Source organism: Manis javanica, chromosome 3, assembly GCF_040802235.1.
Source record: "Manis javanica isolate MJ-LG chromosome 3, MJ_LKY, whole genome shotgun sequence".
Taxonomy (NCBI): Eukaryota; Metazoa; Chordata; class Mammalia; order Pholidota; family Manidae; genus Manis; species Manis javanica.
In genome coordinates, this window is record NC_133158.1 from 194,163,787 (window position 1) to 194,188,320 (window position 24,534).

At 36.4% G+C, this 24,534-nt stretch overlaps 1 protein-coding gene across 2 annotated transcripts in view; it reads right to left on the reverse strand.

Moving 5' to 3' along the window:
- MND1 (meiotic nuclear divisions 1) overlaps window positions 1–24,534 on the reverse strand; it is a 90,979-nt gene that overhangs the window by 755 nt on the left and 65,690 nt on the right. The window contains exons 7-8 of one of the 2 annotated variants that reach the window (XM_036998867.2): window positions 4,617–4,661; window positions 1,317–1,447 (exon numbers count right to left, since the gene is read on the reverse strand). In XM_036998867.2, the coding sequence (XP_036854762.2) occupies window positions 1,359–1,447; window positions 4,617–4,661 (134 nt within the window). In that variant the 3' untranslated portion in view covers window positions 1,317–1,358. Of the gene's footprint in view, window positions 1–1,316; window positions 1,448–4,616; window positions 4,662–24,534 lie in introns of those variants that run through there. The other variant, XM_036998863.2, reaches the window with a different exon arrangement.

Consider the following 24,534-nt stretch of genomic DNA (forward strand, 5'->3'; position numbering starts at 1 on the left):
GGAATTTAAAATGCATTTTACCATTGAAAAAGTGTTATATCTACTTAAAGGAATTTATCTCACGGGAAAAAAACAAATTGTGTACAAAGATTTATGGTCAGATCTTCATCCTAGTGTAATAAAAGAAAAAAAAAATAAACCTAAAAGTCTCATCTCCTGGAAGGCTGGGCATCTAGGCACAGGCAGTGAAGGATACAGGGCAATACCAACATGCACACAGGGGCTGCACTTGGGGAATGGGGATGATGTGAGTTTCTTTTTTTAATTTTACACATTCTCTTTAATGTATATATGCTACCTTTATAATGAACATGTATTACAAATAAAGAAAAGTAATGGTATAAAGTTATCTGGTATGTAATGATAATGAAATAAAGGATTAAAGCAGGTTCTTTTGCAGGGTTACAGACTGAATTTTGTCACCATCCTGAATGGGACTGTATATGGGGGCAGAAACTTTAAAGAGGTGATTAAGTTAAAACGAGCCCATTAGGGTGGGTCCTAATCCACCCCGACTGGTGCCCCTGTAAGAAAAGGAAATGTGAACACACCGAGACATCAGGGGCACGTATAGGGAAGACCACGTCAGGACACAGCAAGAAGGTGGCTCAGGAGAGACAGGTTTCAGAAGAAACCAAACCTGCCACCTTAATTTTGGACTTTGAGTAGTCAGAACTGTGAAAACATAAATTTCTGTTGTTTAAGCCTCTCCTAATATGAAATATTTTGTTATGGTATCCTCAGCAAACTAATATATAGAGAATTTAATTACTCTGTTTCAGGAAGTTTTATTCCAGGTATATTAGAATAAAGTTAACTTCTAAGATGAATACTACTATATAAAGTAGAATAATGTTAACAAAATATCATTTCTTTCAATTGAAGTGTTATGGAATATCAACAGATAGTAAAATGAATCTTTACTTTTTGTAACAATCTAAAACAAATCTTGACTTTTCATAAGGACTTTTAAATAAAATACTGACAGCATGAAGTACTCCAGAATTACTTTAGTTTTACTGGTCTCTTTATAACCTACATGTGCTTATCAATCACAGCCAAATACTTATAGAGAGCCTGCTGCATATAAGACAGGTATTAAGTGTATTCCAGAATGTAGAGAGCCTATGCCTTCAAGCTAACACAAGAGCAGAGAGAGAAAAATCAATTTATTACTAAACAACTACTGCTTTAATCCTTTACTTCATTATCATTACATACAGTGCTACACATTTGATAAAGTATGCTGACCCAGATAATTTTATACCATTACTTTTTATTTGTAACACATGTTCATTATAAAGGTAGCATATATATGTATGTTAGAGATAAAAGATCAAATATTATGTATATAGTTTTTAGAACAGACTCCAAGAGCACAGAAAGATTTCCAGAAATGTGAGAATAATGCAACACTGTAGGAGGCTTGGAGGAATGGACTTCAAACCTGGGTGAGGAGAGAAGAAAATGAGGCATTATAGAAAGGCTATAAAGTCTTTGCAGGAAGGATCTCCTGTTCACACGAGGGCAATAAAGTATTTTATTATAAGCCTTCAAAGATTCAAAAGAAAAGAACAAACAAGCCTCTCCACAACAATGCTTAATGGACTAATTTAAAAAGTCTCTGATTAGACATGTCCTGGGCTGCTGGATGTCTGCCTTCAAGACAATGTTACCCACAATCTTGACAGTTAATTTCCATCAAATAATTTTCCTATTATGTTGAAATCTTCAAAAATGGTAATAAAATAGGGTATTTTTGTTTCTAAAGATACAACTTTAAGATTGGTAGGATTTCTGTTAATTTATATGGTGACATAGTAAAGACAAACATAGGAATGGTATGGGCAATATTATACTCATGAGTCTCTGTTGGGACCTCACAACATCTATCCCCCTCACTAAAATGCCTCTCATACAAAGTCATAAGAACTCTGCTATCTTAATTCTTAAGCATAGTGTTATATGATATAATTTGTTAAATCACATTTAAGTGTATTTACTATCACATAACATTTAGAAGTGATATTTCTAGTTATATTTATACCCTGAGGTGATGGCTAATTCTATAAAAGTGAAATATTGAATTACTGAACAGTAAATATTCTCAATTCTAAATACATTTTAAGGACTTTTTAAAGTAAAAAGAAAAAATCTTTAGTTATAAATATTACTGATGTTTTCTTTTTGATTTTTGTTTTAAAGACTGAACAAGTTTTCTGAGACGTAAGTAGTTTTAACTACACGATCTTTCATGACACTTTTATATGGAAGGAGCAACCTCAAATGGAAATAAAATACTTAACATTTGTTTTCTGCTGTTCTAAAAATATTTTCCTTCCTGCATGATTCTAAAAGTTTCAGGTTCTTTCTCAGTTAATAACTTTGGTGTGCAGCGAAGAGTTGTTCAAAAAAATTTTTTTAAATAATTTTGGTAATTTATGATCAACTGGAAAACATGAAAGGATTTTTTAAGAGGAGAAGGGGAAAAGAGGAGTACTTGTTTATCTTTGTGTCTAACATCGTGCCAAAGGGCTTACAAACTGTCTTATTTAATCCTCCCAAAATGTGATGTAGATATTATCCTCACGGAGCAGATGAGGAAACAGGTTCACAGAGGTTCAATGAATCACACAGCAAGCAGAGCACAGCATGGATTCCTTTCAAAGTCAAGTTCTTGCTTAGGCAGGCTGCCTGCTCCTACTGTTTGCTAACCTGCTTTGCTGAGAACTACTGGGGGAAATCACTTTGTGACTCTCGTCTTATTTTTAACTGAAACTTGCTTTCCCCTCCACCACTCAAAATTTCGTATTTCTCACACCCATACAATATAACTGCATTTATTATTTATTCATACCTTACTGGACACACATTTCATTATTCTCTTAAATGTTAATTTGCTGTTTTTACCCTCCACTGTACTTATCACAAAAGCATTGCATTACTTAGGATGCAACTTTGTAATAAATAAGAGTGCCATTTTATAGGAACCTAAGGCCAATCACATTGATTTTATTAATATACAAGGAAAAATGATTCTTAAACTTTTTGTGAAATAGAAGCTGGATATGGAATCAGGGAAAGCTGACTCAGATCTGTTCTTCCAGTGACTACCTCTGATTAAGGGCAGTCACTTGAAGCTTTCTGTGATACTACATCAATGCAATCTTATCCATACCTTCCACAGAAACAGAATGAGGATGAATAATACATGTAAAGGCATTACAGACTACCAGGATGGTACAGTTCAATTACCATTATTTTATAATTAAAAACTGTAAAAACACCAGTGTAATTTTTGGACAGGTTTTAACATTACTAATCATACTTGTACATAATTCACAACAACCATCATTTATTAACTGTGTTCAAAACTTACAGACACATAGATAATGCTTTATTAATTTCCATTTCTTAGAAAATCTCTGGTGTAGACCAGAGGATTTATGTATTGGCAAGTGGATTAATGAGGCATTTGCATGAAAGCAGATATAGGCCACTGTGGGATGTTGATGGTGGGGAGCCTGTGCATATGTGGGGGCAGAGGGTTTATAGGCAGTCTGTTCTTCAAGCTCGATTTTGCTCTGAAGCTAAAACTCCTTTAAAAATAGCTTAGTAATTTAAAAAATTAAGAAAGAAAGAAAGAAAGCAGGTACAAGCATATCTTGGAGATACTGCAGTTCAGTTCCAGACCACCTCAGTAATGCCAATATTGCAATAAAGTGAGTCAAATGAATTTTTTGGTTTCCCAGTACATGTAAAAGTTATGTTTACTGTATCCTGCAGTCTATTAAGTATGGAATAGCATTATGTCTAAAAAGACAATGTACATACATATCTTAATTAAAAAATACTTTATTGCTAAAAAATACTAACCATCCATCATCTGAGTTTTAAGCGAATGATAATCACTGATTATAGATGTAACAAATACAGTAATAATGAAAGTTAAAATACTGTGAGGACTGCCAATGTTCAATTGTAATTAGTACTCACACACAAAGTGAGCAAATACTGTGAAAAATGGTGCTGAAAGCCTAATACAGGGTTGCTACAAACCTTCAATTATAAAAATGTAGTATTTGAAGAGCAATAAAGCGAAGTGCAATAAAAAGAGGTATAATAATCCTAACTACCTGACAAAATTGTCATAGAGATAAAATGAGAATGCACCACAGACACTCTTCACAATGCCTGGCTTACAATCAGCCCTTAATAAATGTTAGCTACTGCTATTAGCAAGAAGACAAGTCTTTAGGTTTCCATTAAGTTCTTAAAGTTTTACCTTGCATTCACACATATGCAGGTTAGGAGATTAACCAAATGACTTCTCTGGGAAAAGTCATAAACAAGTTAAACTACACCTTGCAGTTCTGTTCCAGAGCACCACAATAAAGCCAATCATTGGTCTCACAAAAATATACCTTACAAAATGACTCCTAGGATTTTGAAAAACAACCTTAACTAAAATGATCTAATATATAGAAACTTGATTAGTACATACATTTCCAGAAATGTCTTTCTTGAACAAAACTAGGCACAATAGCTTCTGTATTTCATATCACGGTAAATGTGGAAGTTTAACTGTAGTTTATCAGTGCCATTATTATACATACCAGTCCATCTGTTAGCAGCTTCTTTGGCTACTTTATTTTCTTGACCTGGAAAGAAAAAAAATATATATATATATATATATACACACACATATATTTACACATAATCACTTTTGTCTATGTGTAGATTCATTTTTTATATGAACAAAAAGTTATACAAATAAAATGGCCATAAAAGCTCAAAAAGTGACATACTGCATCTCATACACCTGCTCAACTGCCCAGAGAAATTTTAGATAGTTGCAGTTAGTCATGAAAAGAAAATCAGTGTGAACCATTTCTTTTTAAAAATGTCATTATAGTACTTGCTCCTTTAAAGAGAATGTTAAGTTCAACTGAGATGTTTTTCTCAATTTATAAGGAGATAGAATAATTTAAAAATTTTTGGTTTTTATTTTTAAAAATAATTATGTTGAGGTATAGTTAACATAATATTACATTAATCTGAGGTGTACAACAGTGATTTGACATTTATATACATTATAAAATGCTCACCGCAAAAAGTGTAGTTACCATCTGTTGCCACACAAAGTTATTACAGCATTATTGACTATATTTTTTATGCTATACCTTTCATCCCTGTGATGTATTTATTTAATAGCTGGAAATTTGTTCCTTTTGATCCCCTTCACCCATTTTACCTATCCCTTCACCCACTTCCTCTCTGCCAACCACCAGATTGTTTTCTGTATTTATGAGTCTGTTTTTTTTAAATACATTTGTCTTGATTTTTAGATTCCACACATAAGTGAAATCATATGGTATTTATTTGTCTTTCCTGTCTTACTTCACTTAGCATTATACCTTCTAGGTCCATCCATGTTGTTGCAAATGGCAAGATCTCTTCTTTAGGGCTGAGTAATATTCCATTCTATATAAGTACATCTTCTTTATCCATTCATCTATTGATGGACACTTAGGTTGCTTCCGTATCTTGGCTATTTTAAATAACACTGCTATAAACATTGGGGTGTATATATATTTTGGAATTGGTGCTTTTGTTTTCTCTGAATAATTACCCAGAAGTGGAGATACTGGAGAACATAATATTCCTATTTTCAATTTTTTGAAAAACCTCCATACTGTTAGTTTACATTCCTACCAAGACTGCATAAAGGGTTCCCATTTCTCCACATTCTTGCCAACACTTGGTATTTCTAGTTATTAGCCATACTGACTGGTGTGAGATGATATGTCACTGTGGTCTTAATTTGCATTTCCCTGATGATTAGTTATGAACATTTCTCCATGTAGCTGTTGGTCTTCTGCATGTCTTCTTTTAGAGAAATGCCTATTCAGTTACTCTGTCCATTTTTTAACTAGATTATGTGGGGTTTCTTTTGGTGTTGAGTTTATGAGTTCTTTATATATTTTAGATATCAACCCCTTGTCAGATATATCATTTGTGAATATACTCTCTCATTCAGTAAACTGACTTTTCATTTTATTGATGGTTCCCTTTGCCATGCAAAAGCTGTTTAGTTTGATGTAGTCCCACTTGTTTATTTTTGCTTTTATTTCCCTTGCCTGCAAAGGTATGTCCAGAAAAAAAGTTGCTTACCCTGATATCCAAGAGTTTATTACATTTGTTTCTTTCAGAAATTTTATGGTTTCTTGTCTTACATTTTTAGGTTTTTAATACATTCCAAGTTTGTTTTTGTGCATGGTGTAAGACAGTGGTTCAGTTCCATTATTTTGCATGCAGTTGTCCCATTTCCCTAACATCAGTTATTGAACAGACATTTTCTCCCCATTTGTATATTTTTGCCTAATTTGTTGTATATTAATTGGGCATATAAGATTGGGTTTATTTCCGGATTCTCTTCTCTATTCTGTTCTATTGATCTATGTGTTTATTTTGGCTGGCACTATAGTGTTTTGATTACTGTAGCTTTGTAGTATATTTGAAATTAAGCAGTGTGACATGTCCAGCTTTATTCTTCTTTTATAAAGATTACTTTGTCTATATGGGGTCTTTTGTGGTTCCATACACATTTTAGATTTGCTCTAGTTCTACAAAAAATACCATTGGTATTTTGATAGGGATCAAGTTGAATTTATAGACTACTTTGGGCAATATACTTTAACAATATTGTTTTAATCCATTAGCATGGTATATCTTTCCATTTATTTGAGATGTCTTCAATATCTTTCAACACAGTCTTATAGTTCTCATAGTAGAGGTCTTTCACCTTCTTGGTTAGGTTTATTCCTGGGTATTTTATTCATTTTGATGCAATTGTAAATAGGATTTTCTTAATTTTCTCTGCTAGCTTTTTAGTATAAACACAACAGATTTCTATATATTGGTTTTGCATTCTGCAACTTTATGGAATTAGTTATTAGTTCTACTCGTTTTTTGGTGGACTCTTTGGGTTTTCTATGTATAATATCATGTCATCTACAAATAGTGGCAGTTTTACTTCTTCCTTGCCAATCTGGACTTTTCTTTTTCTTGTGTGATTACTACAGATAGGACTTCCAGTACTATGTTGAATAAAAATGGTAACTGTGGGTATCCTTGTCTTGTTCCTGATTTTCAAGGAAAACCTTCCAGCCTTTCGCTGTTCAGAGTATTAGCCAAGAGTTTCTCATAAATGGCCTTTCTTACTTTGAGGTGTGATCCCGCTATAGCCACTTTGCTGAGAGTTTTCATCATGAATCTATGCTGAATTTTGTCAAATACTTTTTGGCATCTATTGACATGAACATGTGGCTTATATTCTTCCTTTTGGGCTTTATTTGTTCTTTTTTTTTCTAGTCCCTTCAGGTGTAAAGTTAGATTGAGATTTTTCATTTTTCTTGACATAAGCCTATATTGCTACTAACTTCCACCTTTGAAGTACTTTTTATGCATCCCAAAGATTTTGAACTGTTGTATTTGAATTCCCACTTGTTTCAAGGTATTTTTGATTTACCCTTCCTTTATTAACCCATTTGTTTTTTAATAGCATGTTATTTAGCCTCCATATGTTTGTGTGTTTTCCAGTTATTTTTCTTGTAATTGACTTCTAGTTTCACACTGTTATGGTCAAAAACAATAGTTGATGTGATTTCAATCTCAAAATTACTAAGACTCATTCTGTAGCGTAACATGTGATCTGTATTACACAACATTCCACAGGCACTTGAAAACAATGTGTATTCTGCTGTTTTCGGGTGGAATATATCCTCTATATATTAGTTAAGTCCATTTGGTCTAATGTTTTATTCAAAGACACTGTTTCCTTATTGATTTTTTGCCTCAATGATCTATCCACTGACAAAAGTGGGTTTTTTAAGTCTATTATTATTACTGATATTATGTTGTTATATTTATTATTATATTATATACTATTACTATATTTTAATATATTATTATTATATTAAATTTCTCAATGTCAATTTCTCACTTAATGTTTGCTAATATCTACTTTATATATTTAGGTGCTTCTCTATTGGGTGCATATTTATAACTTTAATGAGGAAGACAAAATAATTAACGTTTAATAGTAAGAAGTTTAGCATTATATGTCTATTAGAACACAATAAACCTAATCTTGAAAAACGTAATGGTCACACAATAGTCCTATAAGAGCAAATATTTATGCTTAAATGTACATTTTGTTATTGAATGTATCTACATTATGTCTTGTAAGTTAATCTACAAAACAAATAACACACCTGGATCAACTGGACATCAGTATTATTTACAATGGTGGTAATTATTTATTTATCGAAAGATAATTCATATGCCACAGAATTCACCGTAATAAAATGTATAGTTCTGTTGGTAACATGTTGACAAGGTTGTATAACTATCACTACTACTGAATTCCAGAACATTCTCCTCATCCACAAGGAAATGTCACACCTATTAAACAGGAGTAGCTCTATATTTCTTTCCTCTGAGGAACACATATGTACTTTTAGTTGCTATGGATTTTGCTATTCTGGACATTTCATATAAATGAAATTCTGAAATATATATCTACCTTTTTTTAGTTTAATTTTTTTAAATTTTGGTATCATTAATCTACACTTACATGAAGAACATTGTGTTTACTAGGCTCCCCCCAGCACCAAGTCCCCCCGACAAACCCCATTACAGTCACTGTCCATCAGCGTAGTAAGATGCTACAGAATCCCTACTTGTCTTCTCTGTGTTGTACAGCCCTCCCTGTGCCCGCCCTACCACTACACATGCTAATCGTAATGCCCCTTTCTTTTTCTCCACCCTTATCCCTCCCTTCCCACCCATCCTCCTCAGTCCCTTTCACTTTGATAACTCTTAGCCCATTATTGGGTTCTGTGAGTCTGCTGCTGTTTTGTTCCTTCAGTTTTTCTTTGTTCTTTTACTCCACATATGAGTGAAATCATGTGGTACTTGTCTTTCTCTGCCTGGCTTATTTCACTGAGCATAATACCCTCTAGCTCTGTCCTTGCTGTTGCAAATGATAGGAATTGCCTTCTTCTTATGGCTGAATAATATTCCATTGTGTATATGTACCTCATCTTCTTTATCCATTCATCTACTGATGGACACTTAGGCTGCTTCCATTTCTTGGCTATTGTAAATAGTGCTGCGATAAACATAGGGGTGCATCTGTCTTTTTCAAACTGGACTGCTGCATTCTTAGGGTAAATTCATAGAAGTGAAATTCTTGGGTCAAATGGTATTTCTACTTTGAGCACTTTGAGGAATCTCCATACTGCTTTTGACAATGGTTGAACTAATTTACATTCCCACCAGCAGTGTAGGAGGGTTCCCCTTTCTCCGCAACCTCGCCAACATTTGTTGTTGTTTGACTTCTGGACAGTGGCGATCCTTACTGGTGTAAGGTGATATCTCATTGTGGTTTTAATTTGCATTTCTCTGATGATTAGTGATGTGGAGCATCTTTTCATGTGTCTGTTGGCCATCTGAATTTCTTCTTTAGAGAACTGTCTATTCAGCTCCTCTGCCCATTTTTTAATTGGATTATTTGCTTTTTGTTTGTTGAGGTGCATGAGCCTTTATGTATTTTGGATGTCAGCCCTTTATTGGATCTGTCATTTATGAATAATTATCCCATACTGTAGGATGTCTTTTTGTTCTACTGATGGTGTCCTTTGCTGTATAGAAGCTTTTCAGCTTGATGTAGTCACACTTGTTCATTTTTGCTTTTGTTTTCCTTGCCTGGGGAGGTATGTTCATGAAGAAGTCGCTAATGTTTATGTCCAAGAGATTTTTGCCTATGTTTTTTTCTAAGAGTTTAATGGTTTCATGACTTACATTCAGGTCTTTGATCCATTTTGAATTTACTTTTGTATATGGGGATAGACAGTGATCCAGTTTCATTCTGTTACATGTAGCTGTCCAATTTTGCCAGCACCATCTGTTGAAGAGACTGTCATTTCCCCATTGTATGTCCATGGCTCCTTTATCAAATATTAATTGACCATATATGTTTGTGTTAATGTCTGGAGTCTCTATTCTGTTCCACTGGTCTGTGGCTTGTTCTTGTGCCAGTACCAAATTGTCTTGATTACTGTGGCTTTATAGTAGAGCTTGATGTAAGGGAGCAAGATCCCCCCCACTTTATTCTTCCTTCTCAGGATTGCTTTGGCTATTTGGGGTCGTTAGTGGTTCCACATGAATTTTAGAACTATTTATTCCAGTTCGTTGAAGAATGCTCTTGGTAATTTGATAGGGATTGCATGAAATCTGTATATTGGTTTGGGCAGGATGGCCATTTTGACAATATTAATTCTTTCTAGCCAGGAGGATGGGATGAGTTTCCATTTGTTAGTGTCTACTTTAATTTCTCTTAAGAGTGTCTTATAGTTTTAAGGATATAGGTCTTTCACTTCCTTGGTTAGGTTTATTCCTAGGTATTTTATTCTTTTTGATGCTATTATGAATGGTATTGTTTTCCTGATTTCTCTGTTATTTCATTGTTAGTGTATAGGAAAGCCACAGAATTCTGTGTGTTAATTTTGTATCCTGCAACTTTGCTGAATTCCGATATTAGCACTAGTAGTTTCAGAGTGGAGTCTTTAGGGTTTTTTATGTACAATATCATGTCATATGCAAATAGTGACAGTTTAACTTCTTCTTCACCAATCTGGATTCCTTGTATTTCTTTGTTTTGTCTAATTGCTATGGCTAGGACCTCCAATACTATGTTGAATAACAGTGGGGAGAGTGGGCATCCCTGTCTTGTTCCCGATCTCAGAGGAAAAGCTTTCAGCTTCTCGCTGTTTAGTATGATGTTGGGTGTGGGTTTGTCATAGATGGCCTTTATCAAGTTGAGGTACTTGCCCTCTATACCCATTTTGTTGAGAGTTTATCATGTGGTTTTTGTCTTTCCTTTTGTTGATGTGGTGGATGATGTTGATGGATTTTCGAATGTTGTACCATCCTTGCATCCCTGGGATGAATCCAACTTGGTCATGGTGTATGATCCTTTTGATGTATTTTTGCATTTGGTTTGCTAATATTTTGTTGAGTATTTTTGCATCTACATTCATCAGAGATATTGGTATGTAGTTTTCTTTTTTGGTGGGGTCTTTACCTGGTTTTGATATTAGGGTGATGTTGGTTTCATAGAATGAGTTTGGGAGTATTCCCTCCTCTTCTATTTTTTGGAAAACATTAAGGAGAATCGGTATTATGTCTTCTCTGTTTGTCTGATAAAATTCTGAGGTAAATCCATCTGGCCCCGGGGGTTTTGTTCTTGGGTAGTTTTTTGACTACTGATTCAATTTCGTTGCTGGTAATTGGTTTGTTGAGATTTTGTGTTTCTTCCCTGGTCAGTTTTAGAAGGTTGTATTTTTCTAGGAAGTTGTCCATTTCTCTAGGTTTTCCAGCTTGCTGGCATACAGGTTTTCATAGTATTCTCTAACAATTCTTTGTATTTCCGTGGGGTCTGTAGTGATTTTTCCTTTCTTGTTTCTAATTCTGTTGATGTGTGTTGATTTTCTTTTTCTCTTAATAAGTCTGGCTAGAGGCTTATCTATTTTGTTTATTTCCTCAAAGAACCAGCTCTTGGTTTCATTGATTTTTTCTATTGTTTTATTCTTCTCAATTTTATTTCTTTCTTCTCTGATCTTTATTATGTCCCTCCTTCTGCTGACTTTAGGCCTCATTTGTTCTTCTTTTTCCAATTTCGATAATTGTGACATTGGACAATTCATTTGGGATTGTTCTTCCTTCTTTAACTATGCCTGGATTGCTATATACTTTCCTCTTAAGACTGCTTTCACTGCATCCCACAGAAGTTGGGGCTTTGTGTTGTTGTTGTCATTTGTTTCCATATATTGCTGGATCTCTATTTTAATTTGGTCATTGATCCATTGATTATTTAGGAGCATGTTGTTAAGCCTCCATGTGTTTGTGAGCCTTTTTGCTTTCTTTGTACAATTTATTTCTAGTTTTATACCTTTGTGGTCTGAAAAGTTAGTTGGTAGGATTTTAATCTTTTGGAATTTACTGAGGCTCTTTTTTGTGCCCTAGTATGTGGTCTATTCTGGAAAATGTTCCATGTGCACTTGAGAAGAATGTGAATCCTGTTGCTTTTGGATGTAGAGTTCTATAGATGTCTATTAGGTCCATCTGTTCTAGTACTTTTTTCAGTGCCTCTGTGTCCTTACTTATTTTCTGTCTGGTGGATCTGTCCTTTGGAGTGAGTGGTGTGTTAATGTCTCCCAAAATGAATGCATTGAGTTCTATTTCCTCCTTTAATTCTGTTAGTATTTGTTTCACATATATTGGTGCTCCTGTATTGGGTGCATATATGTTTATAATGGTTATATCCTCTTGTTGGACTGAGCGCTTTATCATTATGTAATATCCTTTTTTTATCTCTTGTTACTTTCTTTATTTTGAACTCTATTTTGTCTGTTACTAGTATTGCAACACCTGCTTTTTTCTCCCTGTTGTTTGTATGAAATATCTTTTTCCATCCCTTGACTTTTAATCTGTGCATTTCTTTGGGTTTGAGGTGAGTCTCTTGTAAGCAGGATATAGATGGGTCTTGCTTTTTTATCCATTCTATTACTCTGTGTCTTTTGATTGGGGCATTCAGTCCATTTACGTTTAGGGTGATTATTGAAAGATATGTACTTATTGCATTGCAGGCTTTAGATTCGTGGTTACCAAAGGTTCAAGGTTAGCTTCTTTACTACCTTACTAACTAAACTCGCTTATTGAGCTATTATAAACACAGTCTGATGATTATCTCTCTCCCTTCTTATTCCTCCTCCTCCATTCTTCATATGTCGGGTGTTTTGTTCTGTGCTCTTTTGTGTTTCCTTTAATTGATTTTGTGAGTAGTTGATTTTATTTTTTGTCTTTAGTTAGTATTTGGTTGATCTGCTTTCTTTGCTGTGATTTTATTTTCTCTGGTGACATCTATTTAGCCTTAGGAGTGCTCCCATCTAAAGCAGTCCCTCTAAGATACCCTGTAGAGGTGGTTTGTGGGAGGCAAATTCCCTCAACTTTTGCTTGTCTGGGAATTGTTTAATCCCTCCTTCATATTTAAATGATAATCATGTTGGATACATTTTTCTTGGTTCAAGGCCCTTCTGTTTCATTTCATTAAATATATCATGCCATTCTCTTCTGGTCTGTAGGGTTTCTGTTGAGAAGTCTGATGATAGCCTGATGGGTTTTCCTTTGTAGGTGACCTTTATCCTCTATCTAGTTGCCTTTAATACCCTGTCCTTGTCCTTGATCTTTGCCATTTTAATTATTATGTGTCTTGGTGTTGTCCTCTTTGGGTCCCTTCTGTTGGGAGTTCTGTGTGCTTCCGTGGTCTGAGCAACTATTTCCTCCCCCAGTTTGCGGAAGTATTCAGCAATTATTTCTTCAAAGACACTTTCCATCCCTTTTTCTCTCTCTTCTTATTCTTCTGGTACCCCTATAATGCGAATATTGTTCCGTTCTCTTAATATTCTTTCATTCCTGGAGATCCTTTTATCTCTCTCTGCATCAGCTTCTCTGTGTTCCTGTTCTCTGAGTTCTATTCCATTAACAGCCTTTTGCACCTCATCCAGTCTGCTCATAAGTCCTTCCAGAGATTGTTTCATTTCTGTAATCTCCCTCCAGACTTCATCCCTTAGCTCTTGCATATTTCTCTGATGATCCATCAGCATGGTTATGACCTTTATTTTGAATTCTTTTTGGGGAGACTGGCTAGGTCTATCTCTCCCAGCCCTCTCTCAGGGATTGTCTGCAGTATTTCGGACTGGACGAAATTCTTTGGACTGGACTAAATTCTTCTGCTTTTCATGGTGATAGCGGTGGCTGTAGGCTGGTAGCACGTGTCAGCTGGGAGAACAAAGTCCTTTCCTGCTTGCGGGATGCATTGCCCTTCGCTGCCTGTGTCGGTTACCCGCACTCTTGGAGCAGCTTCCCAGTTAATCCCCTAAGGTGCTGTGGGTGGGGTCTCCGTCAGAGTCGTGCAGAGCAGATGCACCGTGTGTGCTCTCCCACGAAAGTGGCACCCCTGCTGGGCAGTTGTGTGCCAACAGCAGCCTTTGAGTCTGGCTTGGGCAGCTGCATGCTGGGCTGAGATTCTGCGCAGCTGCTGAGGGCTCAGCTGCTACTGGGCAGCTCCTCTGCTACTGCTGCCAGCTCCCACGGGCCTCTCCTGAGCCCCTCCGTGCCGGCCTGCACGGGCCACTCCCAGTGCCCTCTGGTGCCGCCACCGCGGGCTTGTGAGGGCTGCTCTGTCGCCTCTGCTGCCAGCCCATGTGGGCCAGTCCCAGGCTGCTCAGGTGCCCCTGCCGTGGGACCCTGTGGGCTGCTGCCACCACCGGCCCACACAGGCCAGCCCTGGGCTGCTCGGCCACTGCAGGCTCATGCAGACTGCTCCCGGGCTCTTCTGGCACCGCCTCCCCCGGCGTGCGCTGCCACTCTCCCACTACTGGGCTGGTGTGTCGTGGTTCACAGTGGTTTGGGGAACGACTGGCAGGCTGCTTATTGCTGTGAGGGGCTTCAGAGCTGCTCTGCCACCCAGGGGGTTCAGTCGCCTAGAGTTCCCCGTATTCCCAGGTGCTGGGGGGGGTGTGTCAGGATGACTTCATCCAGCTGTGAGGTCCCTGTCCCTTTAAGACTTGCAAAAAGCACTCGCTTTTCTTTTTGTCTCAGGGGCGCCAGTTTCGGGGACCTGCTTGCAGGTTTTGCTTTTCCATTTCTCTAGTACCCAGCACCCTGTGCACCATGTGTCTGCGCTCCTGGTGTGGATTTCTATAGCTGCTGATTGTTTAGCAGTCCTGGGCTTTCACTTCCTCCCCGGTCCAACTCCTTTCTTCCTGCTGGGGTCTGGGATAGGGGGGCGTTTGGGTCCCGCTGGGCCATGGCTTATATCTTACCCCCTTCGTGTGATGCTGAGTTCTCGCAGATGTAGATGTAGCCTGGCTGTCGTACTGTATCTACTGGTGTCTCTTTTAGGAATAGTTGTATTTGTTGTATTTTCAAAAATATGTATGCTTTTGGGAGGACATTTCCACTGAACTACTCATGCCACCATCTTGGCTCCTCCTCCATATCTACCTTTTTTCACTTAGCACAGTAGTTTCAAGGTTCAACCTTACTGTAGCACATATCAATACTTCAATGCTTTTTAAAAATGTATTATTGATATACTCTCTTATGAAGGTTTCACATGAAAAACAATGTGGTAACTACATTCATCCATATTATTGAGTCCCCCTCATACACCACTGCAGTCAATGTCCATCAGTGTAGTAAGATGCCACAGAGTCACAACTTGTCTTCTCTGGATTACACTGTCTTCCCCATGATCACCCCCTACACCACGTGTGCCAATCATGATACCCCTCAATCCCCTTCTCCCTCCCCTACCCCTTCCCTTTGGTAATCACTGGTCCCTTCTTGGAGTCTGTGAATATCCTGCTGTTTCGTTCCTTCAGTTTTGCTTCATTGTTACACTTTAAAAATGAGGGAAATCATTTTATACTTGTCTTTCTCCACCTGGCTTGTTTCACTGAGCATAATACCCTCAGCTCCATCAATGTTGTTGCAAACGTAGGATTTGTTTCTTTCGTATGGCTGAATAACATTCCACTGTGTATATATCCAACATCTCTATCTATTCATCTACTGATGGACACGTAGGTCGCTTCCATTTCTTGGCTATTGTAACTAGTGCTGAAATAAACATAGAGGTGCATATGTCTTTTTGAATCTGAGAACTTGTATTCTTTCAGTAGATTCCTAGGAGTGGAATTCCTGGGTCAAATGGTATTTCTATTTTTACTTTTTTAAGGTTTTTTAAAGCAACCTCCATATTGCTTTCCACAATGGATGAACTAGCTTACATTCCCATCAGAAGTGTAGGAGGGTTCTCCTTTCTCCACATCTACACCAGCATTTGTTGTTCTTAGTCTTTTTGATACTGCCATCCTAACTGGTCTGAGGTGATATCCAAATGTGGTTTTAATTTGCATTTCCCTGATAATAGCGATGTGGCTGTTGGCCATCTGAATTTTGTCTTTGGACAAGTGTCTGTTCATATTCTCTGCCCGCATTTGAATAGGGCTATTTGCTTTTGGGTGTTGAGGCATGTGAGTTCCTTATATATTTTGGATGTTAACCCCTTGTTGGATATGTCATTTACAAATATATTCTCCCATACTGTAGGATTCCTTTTTGTTCTGCTGATACTGTCCTTTGCTGTACAGAAGCTTTTTAGCTTCATATAGTCCCATTTGTTCATTTTGCTTTTGTTTCCCTTGCCCGAGGAGATGTGTTCAGGAAAAGTTGCTCATGTTATATGCAGGAGATTTTTGCCTATGTTGTTTTCTAAGAGATTTATGGTTTCATGTCTTACATTCAGGTCTTTGATCCATTTCGAGTTTACTTTTGTGTATGGGGTTAGACAATAATTCAGTTTCATTCTCTTGCATGTAGCTGTCCAGTTTTGCCAATGAAGAGGCTGTCATGTCCCCATTCTATGTCTATTGCCCCATTATCATATATTAATTGACCATATATGCTTGGGTTTATATCTGGAAAATCTAGGCTGTTCCATTGGTCTATGGGTCTGTTCTTGTACCAATACCAAATTTTATTGATTACTGTGGCTTTGTAGTAGAGCTTGAAGTCAGGCAGCATAATCTTCCTTGCTTTCTTCTTCTTTCTCATGATTGCTTTGGCTCTTTGGGGTCTATTGTTGGTCCATATGAATTTTAGAACTATTTTCTCCAGCTCGTTGAAGAATGCTGTTGGTATTTTGACAGGGATCGCACTGAATTTGTAGACTGCTTTAGGCAGGATGGCCATTTTGACAATATTAAATCATTCTATCCATGAGCACAGGATGTATTTCCATTTATTGGTATCTTCTTTAATTTCTCTCATGAGTGTCTTGTAGTTTTAAGGGTATAGGTCTTCCACTTCATTAAGTTTATTCCTAGGTATTTTATTCTTTTTGATGTAATTGTGGGTGGAATTGTTTTCCTGATTTCTCTTTCTGCTAGTTAATCATTGATGTATAGGAATGCAACAGTGAGTATTAATTTTGTATCCTGCAACTTTGCTGAATTGAGATATTAGATCTAGCAGTTTTGGAGTGGATTCTTCAGGGTATTTTAGGTACAATATCATGTCATCTGCAAACAGTGACAGTTTAACTTCTTCTTTACCAATCTGGATGCCTTTTATTTCTTTGTGTTTTCTGATTGCCATGGCTAGGACCTCCAGTACTATGTTGAATAAAAGTGGGAAGAGTGAGCATCCCTGTCTTGTTCCCGATCTTAGGAGAAAAGCTTTCAGCTTCTCGCTGTTAAGTATGATGTTCACTCTGGGTTTGTCATATATGGCCTTTATTATGTTGAGGTACTTGCCCTCTATACCCATTTTGTTGAGAATTTTTAGTCATGAATGGATCTTGAATTTTGTTGAATGATTTTCTGTCATGTCTGGAGATGTTCATGTGGTTTTTGTCCTTTTTGTTGATGTGGTGGATGATGATGATGGATTTTCAAATACTGTACCATGCTTTCACCCCTGGAATAAATTCTACTAGATCATGATGGATGATCTTTTTGATGTATTTTTGAATTCAGTTAGATAATATTCTGTTGAGTATTTTTGCATCTATGTTCATCAGGGATATTGGTGTGTAGTTTTCTTTTTTTGTGGTGTGTTTGCCTGGTTTTGGTATTAGAGTGATGCTGGCCTCATAGAATGAGTTTTGGAAGTATTCCCTCTCTTCTACTCTTTGGAAACTTTAAGGAGAATGGGTATTAGGTCTTCACTAAGTGTTTGATAAAATTCAGTGATGAAGCCATCTGGTCCAGGGTTTTTGTTCTTACATAATGTTTTGATAACCAATTCAATTTCATTGCTGCTAATTAATCTGTTCATATTTTGTATTTCTTCCTGGGTCAGCCTTGGATTGTTCTATATTCCTAGAAATTTGTCCATTTCTTTTAGGTTATTCAGTTCATTAGCATATAATTTTTCATAGTATTCTCTAGTAATTTTTTGTATTTCTTTGGTGTCCATAGTGATATTTCCTTTCTCATTTCTGATTCTGTTTATGTGTGCAGAGTCTCTTTTTTTCTTGATAAGTCTGGCTAGGCATTTATCTATTTTGCTTATTTTTCAAAGAACCAGCTTCTGTTTTCATTGATTCTATTATTTTATTCTTCTCGACTGTCTTTATTTCTGTTCTAATTTTATTATGTCCCTCCTTCTACTGACTTTGGGCCTCATTTGTTCTTTTTCTCATTTCGTTAATTTTGAGTTTAGACTATTCATATGGGATTGCTCTTTTTTCCTGAGGTAGGCCTGTATTGCAATATACTTCCCTCTTAGCATGGCCTTTGCTGTGTCCCAGAGATTTTACAGTGTTGACTTATTGTTGTCATTTGTCTCCATATTGCTTGATCTCTGTTCAATTTCATCATTGATCCATTGGTTATTTATGATCATACTGTGAAGCCTCCATGTGTTTGTGGGATTTTTCATTTTCTTTCTGTAACTTATTTCTAGTTTCATACATTTGTGGTCTGAGAAGCTAGTTGGTACAATTTCAATCTTTCTGAATTTACTGAGGCTCTTTTTGTGGCCTTGTATATGATCTATTCTTGAAAGTGTTCCATGTGCACTTGAGAAGAACGTGTATTCTGCTGCATTTTGATGCAGTGTTCTGTGAATGTCTGTTAGGTCTATCTGTACTAATGTGTTGTTCGGTGCCTCTGGCTCCTTAGTTATTTTCTGTCTGGTTGATAAACCCTTTGGAGTGAGTGGCGTGTTGAGGTGTCCTAAATTGAATGCATTGCATCCTATTTCCCCTTTAATTCTTTTAGTATTTGCTCCACTTATGTAGGTGATCCTTTGTTGGGTGCACGGATATTCACAATAGTTATATCCTCTTGATGGACTGATCCCTTTATCATTATGTAATGTCCTTCATTGTCTCTTGTGACTTTCTTTGTTTTGAAGTCTATTTTGTCTGATGCACATACTGCAAATCCTGCTTTTTTCTATAAGTTGCATGAAATATCTTTTTCCATTCCTTCACTTATTCACTTTAATCTGTGTATGTCTTCGGGTTTAAAGTGAGTCTCCTGTAGGCAGCATATAGATTGGTCTTGTTTTGGTTTTTTTTTTTAATCAATTCAGTGACTATATCTTTTGATTGGTGATTTCAGACCAATTACATTTAGGGTGATTATCCACAGGTATGTACTTATTGCCACTGCAGGCTTTAGATTTGTGGTTACCAGAGGTTCAAGGATAACTTCCTTACTATCTAACAGTCTAACTTAACTCACTTAGTATGCTAATACAAACACAATCTAAAGGTTTTGTTTTTTCCTCCTTTGTCTTCCTCCTTGATTCTTTATATTTTAGGTATTATATTTTGTACTTTTTCTTTATCCCTTGACTGACTTTGGGGGTAGTTGATTTAATTTTGCATCTGCTTAGTTATTAATTGTTCTACTTTCTTTACTGAGGTTTTATTTTCTCTGGTGAAAGCTATTTAGCCTTAGGAACACTTCCACCTATTGCAGTCCCGTCAAAATACACTGTAGAGACAGTTTGTGGGAGGTAAAATCTCTAAGCTTTTGCTTATCTGGAATTTGTTTAATCCCTCCTTCAAATTTAAATTATAATCTTGCTGGGTAGAGTATTTTTGGATTGAGGCCCTTCTGCTTCATTGCATTAAATATATCATGCTACTCCCTTCTGGCCTGTACGGTTTCTGTTGAAAAGTCTGATGATAGCTGATGGGTTTTCCTTTGTATGTGTTCTTTTTTCTCTCTGTGGCTGCTCTTAACAGTCTGTTCTTTTCCTTGATCTTTGCCATTTTAATTATTTTATGTCTTGGTGTTGTCTTCCTTGGATCCCTTTTGTTGGGAGATCTGTTCACTTCCATGGCCTGAGAGACTATCTCCTGCTCCAGATTGGGGGAGTTTTCAGCAATTACTTCCTCAAAGACACTTTCTATCCCTTTTCCTCTCTCTTCTTCTTCAGGTACCCCTATAATACAAATACTGTTCTGTTTGGATTGGTCACACAGTTCTCTCAATATTCTTTCATTCCTTGAGATCCTTTATTCTCACTGTGCCTCAGCTTCTTTGTATTCCTCTTTTCTAGTTTTTATTCCCTTTACTGACTCCTCCTCTATTTCTAATCTCCTTTTAAATCTCTCCAGTGTATGTTTCATTTATGATACTGTGTTCTGTAATGACTGAATCTCTGGAATTCTTCCCTGAGTTCTTGAATATTTTTCTGTACCTCCATGAGCATGTTTATGATTTTTATTTTCAAATCTCTTTCAAGAAGATTGATAAGTTCAGTTTCACTTGACCCTTTTTCTGGTGTGTGTGAGATTTTGGTTTGAACCTGGTTCCTTTGATGTTTTATATTTGTATGTGGCACCCTCTAGTGCCCAGAAGCTCTACTCTCTGGAGCTGCTCAGCCCCTGATGCAATGTCGAGGGTAGCAGGGGAGCAGTATTGGTGCCTGGGGGAGGAAAGAGATGTTTCTTGATTCCCAGCTGCTGTGCCTGTCTCCACTGCCAGAACCGTGGGCTGAGCACACAGGTGTAAGCCTCTATGGTTTGTATTTGTAGCTGCCGTAGGCAGCGTTTCCCTCTGGCTGGCCTGATGCCAAGGGGCTGCTGATTTGTAAGCTGGTGCAGGCTGTCCAGGAGGAAGGTGCAGCAGGTTGTGTATTATGGGGGCAGGAGGCCCTTGGAGCTGCGTACGTAGCCAGCAGAGTGGAGTGTCTGAAGCTTCTGAGAGTTCCCAACCTGCTGGGCAGAATGTGTCTGGACAATTTTGTCTACCTGTCCTTCCTCCTGAGCAGTAAGTTCTGCGCAATCCCTGCCCCTTTATCAGCTCTCTTGCTGTTATGCAGTCTCTCAGACTGACTGCCTTTCTTTTTTCCCAGAGCATCTGGATATGGATCCCTGTTTTCCACAAGTGGCTAGAGTCTCAGTCTCTCCAGGTACTCCACCTGTCTTAGCTTTCCAACCCCACTAATCACCAGAGCGCCATGCAATGTAGTTTTGTGCTCCCAGAGCAGATCTCCAGGGCGAGGTGTTCAGGAGTCCTAGGCCTCCACTTCCTCTCCATTCCATTTCTCTTCCTCCCACCGATGAGCTAGTGTAGGGGAAGGGCTTGGGTCCTGCCAGGTCACGGCTTTGGTATGTTATCCTGTTCCGTGAGGTCTGTTCTTTTCTCAAGGTGTATGCAGTCTGGCGCAGCCTTCTTTCCTGCTGCTCTTTCAGGTTTAGTTGTATTACTTATATTTTCATATTATATGTGGTTTTGGCAGGAGGTCTCTATCTCACCTCATGCCACCATCTTTAATCCTCAATACTTCATTGCTTTTTATTGCCAAATAACATTCCATGGTATGGATATACCACATTTTGCTTAGCCATTTGTCAGGTGAGGGACATTTGAGTAATTATAACTAATATAAATAATTTAATCATTTTTGTGTGAACATATATTCTATTCTTTCGGGTATGTATCTAGGAGCAGAACTGCTAGCTGAAATGGTAATTCTATGCATAACACTTTGGGGAATGAAAAAATTGTTTTCCAGAATGGTTGCATCATTTTAACGATCTAAGAGTCCCAACATCTCCACATCCTTACCAACAATTATTTTCCATTCATTTTATAATATCATCCTAATGGGTTTGAAGTGGTTTCTGTGTTTTGATTTGCATTTACCTAATGATTAATAATGTCGAGCATCTTTTCATCTGCTAATTGGCCATTGTGCATTTTCCTTGGAAAAATGTCTATTCAAATCCTTTGCCTGTGTTTGCTTTTTTCTTTTAATTGTTAAGATGTAAAAGTTTTTCAAAATATCTTTTAGATATTGGATACTCATCAGATAAAGGATTTTCAAAATTTTCTATCATTCTGTGGGTTTTGTTCACTTTCTGGATAATGTAACTGACACACAAAAAATTGTTAATTTTTATGAAGTGAAATTTACAAACTTTTTCTTTGGGTGCGTAAGCTTTTTGTGTCATATACAAGAAACTGTTACCTAACCCAAGAGTACAGAGATAAACACCTCTGTGTTCTTCTAAGAGTCTTACAGTTTTAGCTCTTACATTTAGATAATTGTTCTGTTTAAGCTAATTTTTATATACGGTATGAAGTGGGAGTCCAGGTTGAGTCATTTGCATGTGGATAGCCAGTTGCATGTGGATAGTCCAGCACCATTATTTGAAAAATGATTCTTTCCTGTTTGAATAGTCTTGATGGTCTAATTGAAAATCAGTAGGATTTCCAGACTCACAATTCTATTCCATTAAACTGTATGTCTATTCTTATGTCTGTACCACACTATCTTGATTATAGAAGCTTTTTTTTTTTTTGTAGAAGCTTTTTAATAAAGTTGGAATTGGAAAATTTGTGAGTGTTCCAATCTTTTTTTAATATTGTTTTGGCTATTCTGGGTCCCTTGCATTTTCATATGAATTTTAGAATCAACTTATCAATTTCTGTAACAAAACAGAATTTTGGTGGGTTTTACATTAAATCTGTAGATCAATTTGGAGGAGTATTTCCATCTTAACAATATTAAATCTCTCACGCCATGAGCACAGGATGTTTTTTTATTATATAGGTCTTAAATTTCACTCAATATTTTGTAGTTTTCAGTACAAATCTTGCATTTCTTTGATTTTATTCCTAAGTATTGTATTCATTTTGATGCTACTGTAAATTGATTTTTTCCCTTAATTCCAGTTTCAGATTGCTTCTTGTTAGTATATAAAATACAAGTGATTTTTGTATATTGATTTTGTATCCCACAACCTGCTGACCTCACTTGTTAGCTCTAATATTTGGGTTCTTTCGGTTTGTTTTTGGTGGATTGTTAAGGGCTATCTACCTACCTATCTAACCAGGTAAAATGCAAATAAAGAGTTTTACTTTTTTTAATATGGATACATTTTATTCCTTTTAATATGGATACATTTTATTTCTCTTTCTTGCCTAATTGCCCTGGTTTGAATTTTCAGTACAATGTTGAATAGAGGTAGTGAGATAGGACACCCTTGGAGAAAGCATAGAGCCTTTCACGATTCAGTATGATGTTAGCTGTGGAATTTTTGCAGGTTCCTGTTTATTAGATTGAGGAACCTCATTGATTTCCAGCTTGTTGGTTGTTTTTATCATGAAAAGGTGTTGGATTTTGTCAAATACTTTTAGTCTACTGAGACAATCATGTGGGGTTCCTCCCACCTTTATTCTATAAATATGCTGTATGTTGTTTGATTTTTGTATGTTGAACCAATTTTGCATCCCTGGGATAAATGTCACTTAATCAGGGTGTATATTCCTTTTCATATATGCTTGATTTAATTTCTAGTATTTTGTTGAGAATTCTTGTGTCTATATTCATCAGCAATACATATCTATAGTTTTCTTAATATGTCTTTGTGTAGCTTTGGTATTGGTAATACTAACCTCAAAGAATGAGTTATGAAGTGTTTTCTTCTCTAATTTTTTTTTTTCAAAAAGTTAACTCTTCTTTAAACTAGCATAATTCACCAGGGTAGATGGGGTTTTTCACTGTGAGAGGTTTTTTTGATTTCTAATTCAATTTCTTTACAAGTTATACATCTTTTAAATAGTCTATTTCTACTAGAAACTTTGGTAGTTTGTATATTTTCAGGAATTTGTTTAGCTATTCAAATTTACTGACATATAAACTGCTTATAGCATTCCCTTATAGTCCTTTTATTTTTGTAAGGTTGATAATGATATTCCCTCCTTCATTCCTGATTTTAGTAATTCAAATCTTTCTTTTTTTCTGGGTCAGTCTAGCTAAACATTTGTCTATTTATTGATTTGTTTAAAGAACCAACCTCTGGTTTCATTGATTTTCTCATTTTTCAATTCTGTTTCTCTTATTTCTGCTCTATTCATTGTATTTCCTTCCCTCAGCTTGTTATGAGTTACTTTGCAATTCTTTTTTTAGTTTCTTTTGGCAGAAGGCTAGGTTATTGACTTGAGACTTTTCTCTGTTTTTCAATATAGACATTAAAATGTTAATAAATTTCTCACTGAATGCCTTTACTGAATCCTGTTTTTGTATGTTTTTATTTTCACTTATCTCAGTATTTCCTAGTTTCCCTTGTGATTATCTTTAAGCCATCCTTATCTAACAGTGTGATATTTCAACCTATTGTGAATTTCCCAAATTTCCCTCTCCTATTTATCTCTCTTAATGTTGCATTGTTACCAGAAAACACCTTGTATTATTTCAATCCATGTAAATGTACTGAGATTTGTTTAGGTTTAACATATGGTCTATCCTGAAGAATATTTCACTATGCATTTGGGAAGAGTGTGTTTAAACTGTTTTGGAGCGTAATGTTCTATAGATGTCTGCTAGGTTTAGTTGGTTTATAGCATTAAGTCTTCTAATTTCTTGCTTATG